The following is a 12,439-nucleotide window of genomic DNA, read 5'->3' as shown; positions in this document are numbered from 1 at the left end:
CCGGAGGAGGGCCGGGCTGCTAAGGGTGGACGCGGGTTTGGAGGAGGAGACATGCAGCAAGGGCTGTGCGTCTCCTGGGGAGGAAGCCTCACAGAGGGGTTGCCCGGAGATGACCTCACGCCAGCTGTGAGCTGCATTTGCAACAGCTTGCATTGTTTTGAAAAGGTTAAATTTTCTACAAATTTCTTCATTCAACATCCTCAGCCACTGCCTTCAGCTCACTGATGTCCTTTTTTCCTACGTGCAATCTCGCTGGAGAGTTTTCCATGCTGCTTTTAGGTTTGCTACCTCATTGTTAGAATCTCAGTGTTGACCAAATGTAGGGAATTCCTTCAGTTTTCCCTTCCTCCATGACACCGGGGTGTTTGGAATCGCCTCACCCAGACGCCTGTCAGAGATGCTCCGTGAATCAACAATTTCTGTTGATCTTACATGGGACAGTCCCCCAGTCTGAACTGTCTGTCGGGACTCTTCGTCCTGCTTCAAAGACTCTTTTATACCCGGAGGTGTTTTATCCTCTTCTTGCTGTTTGAACCTTTGCTCCTTCGATGGCTTTTCTTGAGCACGTCAGGCTGGCAGGTGGCTGAATCTTCGTTCACAGTGATTGTGAGACTAGCGTTTCTCCCGAGCGGAGCTTGCCCAGGACGGAAATAATTTTGGAAGAATGAGGTGCTCCCTGCACAAGTCCTCCAGACATGTCAAAGATTGGAGCTGTTGGTGACACCGTCCCCACAGCTCTGCTTGCAGCGTGCCTGCACCTGCGATGTCAGGTTGGCGAGCGGCACCCTGACAGCACATCTGTGCATGTGCGAAACCACCGGTCACTGCTCTGACCTGGGAGAACTCACCTGCAAACCTGACCTCTTGACGGCAGAGTGTGGGAGTGGGAGGATCCTCCCTGCTCACCCCAGGAGTGCAGTGCTGATTCATGCAGGGTGAGAGCCCTTGGAGGGTTAAATACTCCTGCTGGGACTGGATTTTGCTTCTGCTTTATCATGCACTGTCCACCAGGCAGGTGACTTCCTGCAGGCCTGAGAGACTCTCCCTTCAGGGTTGGGTCCCCTGGTGTCGCCAAATGGCTCAGCGGTGGCTGAAGGCTCTCCCGCCCAGCAGACACGCGTGCGGCCGCTCTCCAGGGTGGGTCTCTCATGGCTTCTAAGGTGAGCGCGTTGACTGAAGGCTTTCCGCAGCGGCGGCCCTCGTGGGGTTTCTCGCCTGCGTGTGTTCTGCTGGGGCGCCGGAGCTCAGAGCCGTGATGGAAGGCCTCCCCGCAGAGCAGACGCTTGTGTGGTGTTTCTCCACTATGAATTCTGTTGTGCTGGCTAAGGCCAGAGCTTTGGTTGAAGGATTTCCTGCCCTGTAGACAGGCATCCTGCTTCTCTGCAGGGCGGATTTTCTCCTGGCTTCTAAGGTAAGAAAAATGACTGAACGCCTTCTCACATGCGCGGCATTTAGAGGGTTTCTCCACAGTGTGAGTTTTCTCTTGCTGTTCACAGTAAGAGCTGTGGCTGAACACTTTCTCACGCGAATGGCGTGCGTGTGCTCTGCTACCTCGTCGTCGGGTCTGGGTGTTATTGAGGCTTCTAAGGTCAGAGCTTTGCAAACATTTGTGCCCACCTCAATGACAGTTACATGTTTTTTTCTGCAGGGTGCGTTGTCTTGTGTTTCTTGAGGTGAAGGTAAGGACGAAGGAGCTCCCCATACTCGTGGCACTCACGTAAATTTCCTCTAGTGTCAAATTGTTTGTGTGGTTCAAAGGACAGGTCTTTGCGGAGTGATTTTCCATGCCCTGTTGTGATATGAGTCTTTTGTCCCACGCGAATTAAAACACATTGATTGAACTCAGCTCTGTGAGTAAACTCGTCACCCACGTCAATGTGTCCAACGGGAGCCTCTGGAGTGAGATGTGACTGTTTGGGAGAAGAGAAAAAAGACTCTTAATGGTTTGCCAGCCTATGTCCTTGCCTTCATTTGTCCACTAGCAACCTGGGCGTGACAGTCTCTAGGGCTCGTCTCCAACACGTACTGGGTCACTCACCTGCAGGCAGACAATATTATCCTTTGAGATATTATATTCCTACCATGAGAAATGTTGATGCAGTTGACTGTATTTTTAGAACTGAGGTTTTGCCTTGAGCTCATTTATTTTGAGCTTAATTTCTTCACTGATTTCAAACTACCAAACTTTTCCCCAGAAAGTGCTTAATTCCAACTCCATTACACTCCTGCAGGCACCTTACCTTATTGCTGGATCTGCAGTTTGAATGATTAGGACTTACACCCACTTACCGTTGGCATGGCGACCCTTGTGTCCTTCTGGTTGTGTTGTGTTAGTAACACTTCTTCTCTGTTATGGAGACTTTCTCTCATTACACAGTTACAGCTGTGATCTTCTTGGCCTGGGCCCGGGCGGGGGGGGGGTGCTGGGGAGGTGGGTTTTGGGGTTGGGACCTGGCCTGCCGAGCGGGCACCTGGCAGTGTTAGTGTGACAGCAGAGGCCGTGTCCTCGTGGGACCTGATGCTCGGGGGTGACGGTATTCTCAGCGCGCCCGTCTGTACCGCGGAGAGGAGTGTGGGGCAGTGGCGCCCTGAGGCACAGTAAACTGGCTGTCCTGCTACCCCAGAGACCAGGATCTTGGCCCCAAGCCCAGGCATCTGTGTGAGCCGGGCTGATGTAGCCCCAGCACCTGTGGGCCCAGGCCGAGCGCGCCATCTCCTCTGTTTTATCTGTGAGTACCCACTTCCTCCACCTGATTCCAGGTGCTGGGGCTGCAGAGGCCAGCGAACGCTCACGGCCTCCCAAGGGGACAGACGGTGTCAGAGAACCCAGAAAGCGGTGCTGGAGGCGGGGCAGGGAGGTGCCTGCGTGGAGACGAGGCCGGGGCACCATCGTGCCTTCATGTCCATACCTGCTGCTCAGCATCAATTTTTACTCTTTCTTTTGCAGCAGAGCGGCGCAAATTCACTTCTGCAGCCCCCGACCTTCCCCTCAAAGGAAAGGCACTCGGCCTCCCAGCAGCCGTCCATCCACACACACTTCAGCTGCCCGTGAATTGCTCCCCTGGCTGAGGGCACAGAGCAGAGCCCTCAGTCAGCTGGTGATCATTACTGGAAGGCGAAATCCCATCCTCGGGGCCTAGCTCAACCATCCAACCCCCGGGGCTCCTGGACACAGGGGATGGATTTAAAAGTGAGACGGGGGCAGACGTCACCCAGCAGCGAGGCCTGAGCGTGCCAGGTCGTGCCCACGCTTGTTACTCAACGAGCACAACGAACCCCGCCCCCCTGCCATGGCCGTGTCTGGGGTGCATAGAAGCAGAAGGAGACAATGTGCTTCTTAATCCCAATGAACAAACCTTTCCAGTCGATGACAATGTTCCACGTCTCCCAGGGAACGGTCACGTGGGCGACGGCCGTTGGCTCCCTGGGGGGACCGGCCCAGGCCCTGTGTGCTGACATCTGTGCAACTCGTTAGGAATTAACACTGGAAAGATTTTAATTGAAGGGCATCACTAAATGATTTTATATATATATATAAAAAATAATGAATGTATGGATGTATATGGAAAACCATTAATAGCCTTTCCTTTCCTTCCCAAAAGCAGATTCCCTTTGAATGTAACACTATGGGAGATTCCCCTTATTGCTCCACACTGAACGAACATTTATCGGCCCCCATGGAAAAGAAACCCTGTATTAGCAAGCAGTGTCGGAAATCCCTTGGTGGCCGGCTATGACTTCATCAGCACAAGCACATTCACAGTCAAGGTAAAGCCTGTGAATGCCATCTGTGCGGGAAAGCCTTCAGTACCTGCCCCAGTCTGAGACGGCATGAGATGACTCACACTGGAGAGAAACCTTACTAATGCTGCATCTGTGGGAACGCCTTCATTCAAAGCTCTGACCTTAGAAAGCACAATCTGATTCACACTGGAGAGAAACCGTATGAATGTCAGCTGTGTGGGAAATCCTTAAGTCAGTGTTCTGCCCTTAGACAACACGAGGGAATCCACCATGGAGAGAACATGAGTGTTTTTAGTGAATATTCTGACCTGAGATGACATACAATGATGATTCATTATATTTAAGAGACGTCAACCATAGCTTTAATGTTTAAACACACCAAAGACTCATACATTGAAGGGATACTGCAACTGATGTGGAAGATCCTCTAGTCTTTCTAACTTGACATATGCACATGTATGTGGCCATGAATACACACGTATGACATCAAAACCTTCAGTCATTGGCCTGACCTTCGATGACCTGAGAGAACTCCTACTGTACATAGAAAGAATGAGGTTGTCTTCAGCCACATTTGTACGTTTGAAACACACTAGAGGCTTGACACAGGTCAGACCGCCTGGGAGTGTCATCCATGTGAACAAATATTCAGCCAAGCACGAGTCACTTAGGCACAAGAAAGCTCAGTGAATGAGTCACTGCTAACCCAGGATGTGAGCGATGAATGTGCTTGAGGATTACCAAGCAATTCACACAGAAGCGATTCAATTAGAAGCCAACAGAACCCTCATTCCCAGAGCCATTCCGTGGCACATAGGAGGAGTCAGATTGTACAGAGCACTCAGTGTCACGAAAGAAGGTTCTCAAACCAAGGAGACGGTAGTCCAAAAACCAAGGAGGAGAAAACTTCAGCTAGATTTCATATCAGATAAGGAAATCTAGGAGAAAAATACTCTAAGAATCTTTTAATATGCAAGTTAGCAAATAATTAAGAATAGACATAATTTCCGAGGGATAGGGTGAAATCGCCAAGATAGTCAAGTGGTCTGGGAATACTGAACCGATGCTGGGAGTATGCAGAATTTTGTAAGAAATTAAAGTTTGCAATAGATTTGTAAAGATGTGAGTAAACCGTGTTGCTAAAAAAGTCTAGTGAGCTGAAGATCTGCTTGTCCTTATGCAGCTGTAGGCACCTGTTTAGGTCTGCGCTCCTTGGCACGTGGGCCTAACTTTTAGCCCAACTCAGAGTCTCTCCCAGCAGCTCCTTCCACACAGCTCATCCCCACACATCCTCTCTCCTCACTGACATAGCGCTCTCTGTCCTGGCCTGCGGGTGACACAAGATCCTTCACAGGTGCCTGGTTGCTCCAGTGTGCCATGGCCCTGGCTTGGCGAGGTCATGGGGGGGGCAGTACCAATGACACTGATGTCCACCACTGCGTCAGCACCAGCCCCGTCTCTGTGGGGACAGTTGCAGGCCAGAGGCAGGGGTAGCTCAGAACCTCCAGGCCACAGAACACTCCTTGAATTTCTCCATGAAGCCTCTGAATTGGGCTAAGTGGGGGCGGGAGTTCATCGTCCCATGACCACATCCAGTACCTTGACTGGGTGAGTCCTAGCTCCGCACCCAGTCAGCTCCCCGCCAGTGCTTTCTCCTTCCACAGCAGCTCTGCCAAGAGCTCTCAGGCAAGCTGCACCCCCTAAGCTATCACACACCACAGAAGCCCGCAACGTACTGCAGAATGAAAGTTCTCACAAAGGAATTGCACATGCGTCCCCTTTGAACAAACCTGAAAACTGAACTCAAGCCTCAAGGGGAAATGCTTCCAAGAGAGAACTCAACTGGTGGGTGCTCTCCCCAACTGCTACCGTCCCCACTCACATCCCGAGACCCTGTGAGTGAACAGTCTTGCCTCACAGTGATAAGCCACTGTTTTCAAACACCCCCCCCCAAAGCGATTCTATGGTGCAGCGAGGGTGGAAACAGTCATGTGAGGAGGAGGAACTAAAATTCAACATTCTGGTATCTTGGCTGGAGAGGCAGAGACAAGAGAAGTGTGAAGAAGGGCTTCAGGGAACAAATAAGTCCAGACCCTGGAGACAGACCTCATGGGTTCTCATTTCCACCGTCACAGTCCAGGAGATGGTACTCAGTCTTTTTGTGACTCAGTTTATTCAACTCTAAGGTGGAAATGAGCTGAGGGCTTCATTCTTGGCGTGGCTACGAGGCCACTGCCGTGGACCAGAGGCCGCAGATGGCTGCGGGCAACGGGCACTTCTGTCAAGAGCAGGTAGATCCCCCTGCTGTGTTCCTGCCCCCAGGGGAATGGACAGTAAGAAGCGGACAGTAAGAAGGGAACCTCTCAGTTTAATTGGCAACAGCTGATAATGATCAGGCGCTGACAGTTAGCACCAGGCTTTCCTGGCCGGGAATCCCCGGGATGTGCCTGTGGCTTCAGTCGCCTTCCGGGCTTTCTGAATTTGAAACAAGATTTTAAAGCCAAATTGCCTCTGCTTCCCATCAACAATTGTGTTCAGGTCTGTTAACCTTTGGGGGCGTTCATTTATGTAGCGTTCTATTTCTTCCTTCCCCCCTGCACCCCGCCTCCCGTGCGCCCTGGTCCCTCCACTCCCCCGTACCTGGGGGCCCTCTGGGTGCCCATTCGTGCCCAGAAGCTTTTTAAAAGTGCCTGATCAAGGCACCTGCCATGGAAATACCCGGGTGTGTCCGTTTGTTTGTTTTTGTTTGTTTGTGTTTGTTTGTTTGTGTTAGTTTTTGTTTGTGTTTGTTAGTTTTTGTTTTTAGTTTTTGTTAGTTCTTTTAGTGTTTGTTTGTGGTTTTGTTTGTTTTTGCTTTTGTTTGTTTTTGTTTGTTTGTGTTTGTGTTTCTTTTTGTTAATTTTTGTTAGTGTTTGTTTTTGTTTGTTTCTGTTTTTTTCTGTTTGTTTGCTTTTGTTTGTTTTTGTGAGTTTGTTTTTGTTAGTTTTTGTTAGTGTTTGTTAGTTTTCGTTAGTTTTTGTTGGTGTTTGTTTCTGTTTGTTTTTGTTAGTTTGTATTTGTTAGTTTCTGTTTATTTTTGTTTGTTTTTGTTATTTCTTGTTAGTGTTTGTTTTGTTTTTGTTTGTTTATGTTTGTTTGTTTCTTTAATTTTTGTTAGTGTTCGTTTTTGGTTTTGTTTGTTTTTGTGAGTGTTTGTTTCTGTTTTTGTTGGTGATTGTTTTCGCTCATTTGTTTTTTTTTTTTGTATGTTTTGTGAGAAATTCCCCGCCCCCCCGTTGGAGGCCAGGGATCTAACCAGCGCTGCAGAGGCTGCGGGCTGCACCTTGGGGGAGGCCCCATCAGATTCCCTGTTGAAAGACAGCGTAAGCTACTGTGCTTTAATTCTGAAACTTTTCTGTCTGATATAAATGAGCAAAGTAAATAAGTATGAGTGGGAGAGACGGTGTCTCACTCCAGAATTACGAGGCCCGGCTTGGAAGGGAGCAGCAGCCCACACCCGGGCCCTGAGTGCAGGCTTTGGCTATGGCCCGAACAATGATCTGATCACTTCCCCCGCTTTTCTAATGACTGTTGGTCTCCAGAATGGAGCACCCATGGCCGTGATCATCGATTTCTGCAGAATGCAAGCAGCAAAACCCAAACAGGCCAACTAGGGAGGAAGGTGCAGACATTTGAGTCACGAAGGACACCCCATCTTCAGCTCCCGATCCTCATGACACTACTCAGAACTTTTACCATGACAAATATCATCACAAAAATTACATGTCTTAGTAGCGGGCAAAAGCATCTGCAAGAAATGATAAACACATTCTGATTAAAAAAACAATGGGCACACACATGTCACGTATGGTACATTTGATCTTTATTCATCTTTTGGGAAGGATAAGGTAACTTTCCCAAATCACTCGAAATCACTTTCCCTCTTGCCAGATGTCACTAGGTTAATTTTATCGCAGGATTCAATCCCTCCATCTAGTCCTAGATAGCCCTCCCACCACCCACACTCCCTTCTTCAGAGAAAACGAGGGGCTACAGGCAATGCCTGCTATCAGAGAACTTAGAAGTATGCCAAGAATGCCACTCCCATAAAACACAGCAGGCGGGTGCCCCACCCCCAAGGGTGTCCCCATCGGAGGTGCTGAGGGTGTGTGATCCCAGGGGAGCAGTGCCTCTGCAGGTGGGGGCCACAGGTACCACTAGTCATGCCCTGGGGCCTTGCTTCAGGGAGCCCTGGTGCTTCTCACCCTCCCCCCACCACCCACTCTGCTCTGGCATTTCTAAGCAGACTAAATCCTATCAGGAACTGAACTCCCACGGCGCCACCCAGAAACCACTATGGATCTCTTTCTCAACAGGTCCTCTCAGAAGGTTCAGAAGGTAGAAATGCTTTGTGCCCCTTGGGGGTCCTCAGCTGTATATACCGTATCGTTTTGGTCACACACTGTTAATTGAAAGCAACGTACATGCTACATTAAACAGTGTTGTGAGTTCACAGAGAACAGGCGCAGGAGAAGGCACCCCATGGTGACTCCATGTGTTATAGGGCATGGAGCGGGGCAGCCCAAACCCCGCAAACCTGCCTATTCTAAATGGGTTCTGCCATCCGCCGCATCAACACAAAACATAGGAGACTTTAATGGGAAGGAACTTTAATAAAACTAGGAAACAATACAGGAAAGGCAAACAGTCTAGTTTCTAAATGAAACACCCAAAGTTACCCGTCCCCTCGTGGGTAAAAGTCCATCCCTATGGGATCGGCCCAGAACAAGGCCCCAAAGCCTGCCACAAGTCTAAAGCATCTTCCAGTGGGGACCCACAGAAAAGGGTCACAAACAACTGGACAAGCCCGGAAGGAAAAGAGCAAAATCAACATCAAGATAAGAGCTGCCACTGTCACCTCCCCACGGGTCTCACCCACATCTGTGTCACCCAGTCCACGACCAAAGACAAGCGCAGTTTCTTCACGTGACTCTAGGCTCCATGAGCCTCCTCCAGGTCTCCTGGCTCCATCCTGCTTCCTTCCTTCCTCAGCCTCTTCTGCCAGTTCCTCTTCTCTTCCTGCTCAGCTCCACCCTCTCTTGTGTGGGGCAGGGAACCTCCCCCTTACCTGGGGACCACCCCGTTAACATGCAGTGGCTCCTGAGGCTCAGGTCCTTCCAGGATGGAGCGTGCTGCCTCCTGACCAGGGACACGCCCAACTTGCTAGGCCAGGTGTCCCTCACGGGCGCCGGGAGGCTCTCCTGCTCCCGCCTTGCACTGCACGCCTCGGGAGAGCGACTCCTTGGATGCAGAACAGCTTTCCATTGGTGTGGCGGCTCCTGAGAGCAATGTTACAATTGCCACAATTTCGCATTAATATTGGGTGGCTGTGCTGTTTTGGCACAATTAGCCCTCTGCCCCTGCGTGCTGGACTGGACAGTCAATGACGGGTAAGATCAGAAAGCAAGTTCTGACAACCTAAGACAGGCGCAGTCCCCGAGGGGATTTAATGGTTCCCACCTTTTCATCTATGGAAAATAACTGGAACAAACAGGCCTGGGAGTTGTTGAGGCACCACCAAAACATGTTGTTAATCATTACCAGTTACTAGCCTCATAGTGAAGGAATGCAATTATGGGAAACAGGTTCTATTACTTGTAGTAAACAATATAGCCAAACACAATTATGAGGATAAATAGTAAAATATAGGACATATAAAAATAGAATGATGATAAGAAAGTACAATCATAACAATGAATCAGAAGATCTAGAACAAACCTCCATCGAGGAGGGTAGAATATGAAATGTTCTTGATTTGTTCTTGATTTCTTGAAAAATAATAAGCAAAATGTAATGTTATGTGTCACGGCATTCACGTATACCTTGATAAATGATTAACCACATACTGTGCGAAACATAATGAAGCAATTACTGTAAAAATGTATAAAAAGAGAAGGCTGCTTTCAATAAATCGCACTCAGATTTTCACTCTCCCTTGAGTGTGTCTGTGTGTCATTCTTTCTTGTCCCAAGCCCTAATTCCTTCGACCACCTTTTGCTCGTTCTCACTCAACCCTGAGACTGTCTCGATCTCCCGCCACCGCTGAGCTGGTCTGTGGCACATTGGGGACAGCTGAGTAGCTTTGCAATAAAACTCATCCTAGGACAAGGCTGAGTGTGCTGTGTGGGCCACCTGCGCCCAGGCCAAGGCTCTGCCCTTTCTTCCCCGCCACAGTTGGAGGGTCAGGTGTGACCAAAACTAGGGAACCCCGTGCCAGGAGTGCGATTCCACTGGACCCATGCACCTGGCCCACACGGAGCTGGGGAGCGCTTGGGAATCTCATTGCTGCTGGGCAGGGGAAGGAACGTTCCCGGGTCATGCCCAAGGTGCTGAGGGTGAGGAGCACTGGGTTTGGGTGGGTCTGGCGGGGTGGGCCTCCCCTGGGACACGCAGGATGCTGGGTGTTCATGTGATCTTGTCAGCTCGGCCTGGATGACCGGATATGGGAGTCGGTGTCAAGAAGGCAAGCAGGACCCTCTGGGCCTTCCTGTTCTTCCCCTTGGTGACTGTGGTTCTCCCTCCCATGCCAGGGGCTCTGCCCACGGGGGCTGGCCCTTGAGCAGCATGTGCCCAGGCTGAAGGCTGCGGCTGGCCAGTGTCGTGCTGAGCAGGACCCGCTCTGGACCCCGCGGGCTGTCTGGGCCGGTGGATCACGACCGCGTCGGCGGGCAGGGCACGGTCCACCTCCCTGAGCTTGAGGGCAGGCTTGGGTCGCTCGTGCTCCTGATGCTTTCTCCACTGGTCCAAGGTAACCGGCCGGGTTGGGGTCTCTCGCACAGGCTCCTGAGGCTCGGGGACCGCAGGAGGCCGGTCTCCTACAGGCTCCCGATGGGCCTGAGGGAGCGGGTCCACACCTGTGTTGGTCAGTGTTGGGGGTGGCCCGCCATGGGAGTCCTGCTCGCTGGCCCTGTCCAGTTCCTTCTTCTGCATGTAAAAGAGCACGTAGGCCTGTTGGCTCAGGGCAGAGGAGACACTGCATGAGGTGACCTGAGAATCGTCCATGCGATACCACCGGTCCTTCCCAGGCCTCACGTAGCAGAAGTAGTGTCCCTGGTGACACCCCCAGCCTGCGTGCACCAGCACCGCATAGAGTTCGTACTCCAGGGCCCCCGCCCACTGCTCAGACAGCAAGGCCTGCAGGTCCAGGCGCTGTGGGTAGCGCACGGGCTTGGCCACCTTGCCGCCTGTGGGGCCGCCGAAGCGCTTGAGCATGAGGATGAGGACCTGGGGAGGGGCATGCAGAGCCAGCGTCTTGGCGGCGGGCCCCCCGTCGCCACAGGCAGCGCAGTGGTACGCGTCGGGCCCGTCCAGGCTTTCCGGCTTCACCAAGTCCTGCAGAGCCTGCTCCACGCTGTCGGCGGCCTGGATGTCCAGGGCGATGTCCAGGTAGGGCTCCAGCGTGGTGGAGACTCCGCAGCAGCGCACACACTGGATCTGGGACCTCCAGTAGCCCCCGAAGAGCCGCCGCACCAGGGTGCTGTCCTGGGGCTGTGGGTGCGCGGCCGCCAGCTCGCTCACACACCCGCCCTGCATGGCGCCCACGGTGGCCATCAGGAACTCGTGGGCATCTTCCTGGCGCCAGGCATGGAAGCCGGCGAGCAGCTCCTTCACGGGCGACACCACCTCCCCGGGGTGCAGGAGGGCGCGGGAGACGTGCGCCCGCATGGCGCAGAGTGTGCAGGACAGCCGCCGGGTCAGGAGGGCGCGCGCGGCCGGGACAGCAGGTAGCCGGCCAGCGGGGGCGTGTAGGTCAGGCACTGCAGGGCCGCGTTGGCGTAGCAGGTGTTCCCCAGGTTGCGCAGCCCGGCCCCCACCTGGCCGGGCCCCAGCTGGCGCCCGAGGCGGCCCTGGCAGCCGGTCGTCTCCGCAGGCCCCGGAGCCATGCCGCGCGCGCACCTGGCCGGAGGGACGAGCGTCTGTCTCGGGGGAAGCAGGTCAGCGCTCCAGGGCCCCACAATCCTGGTCCAGAGGCTGCGAGTGCGTCCAGTCCTGAGGCTGAAGCTCCGAGTCGGGGGAGAGGTCCGGAGTCTACCCTGCCGGGGTCAAGAGGAGCCACTGGAGGATGCGCGCGTCCGGACCACTGGCTCCGAATGACCTGCAGGACCGGCCCGCGCCCTTTTATAGCCGCTGGCCCCGCCCCGCGCCGAGGCCCCGCCCCCGACCCCCACCGGTCACCGGCCTGCCGGGCAGCGCTGGGCGTGGCCCTTCTGGGCTGGCATCTCCACGGGGAGTCGGCGCTGGGTGACCCCTCCCGGCCTCCTGTCTGCCGGGCCCGACCTGGCACAGGTGCGGCCTGATGAGGCACTCAGCGCCCCAGCTGCCCACGGCTGGACAGGGACAGCCATCAGGCCCCTTCCGACCCCCTCAGCGTCCGGGGCTCGGGACCCGAATAAGGCTGGGGACGACAAACAGCGGCTCGGACCCTCCACTGGTGTCACCCCACCTGTCCCCGCATGTCAGAGCAGCATCAGCACGAGCTGGCAGGGACAGGAGAGAGTCAGAGAAGCCCGGAGGTGGCTCTGGACACCTGTGGGCTGGGGTGACTCCTCTGGCCGGGGCGCAAAGGGCAGGAGCAGACTCTCTGGGAGCTCGCAGGAGGCCCCAGACTCTTAAGGGTCTCCACAGGGAGCTGTGCGGGAGGGAACGGGAGCGCTGC

The 12,439-nt window shown here is 53.4% G+C and overlaps 1 protein-coding gene across 1 annotated transcript; it reads right to left on the bottom strand.

Moving 5' to 3' along the window:
* Window positions 1–10,188: 10,188 nt before the first annotated feature.
* Window positions 10,189–11,666, bottom strand: LOC311188022 (ubiquitin carboxyl-terminal hydrolase 17-like protein 6; the record flags this gene model as incomplete). Its single annotated transcript, XM_084259796.1, is given in 2 exon segments — window positions 10,189–11,480; window positions 11,483–11,666. Coding segments are annotated over 2 exon segments (1,476 nt in total).
* Window positions 11,667–12,439: the final 773 nt, after the last annotated feature.

This window comes from Talpa europaea (genome assembly GCF_964194135.1).
Source record: "Talpa europaea genome assembly, contig: HAP1_SCAFFOLD_117, whole genome shotgun sequence".
Classification (NCBI taxonomy): Eukaryota; Metazoa; Chordata; class Mammalia; order Eulipotyphla; family Talpidae; genus Talpa; species Talpa europaea.
The sequence above is the reverse complement of the archived record's forward strand: the minus strand, read 5'-3'. Positions and strand labels throughout refer to the sequence as shown.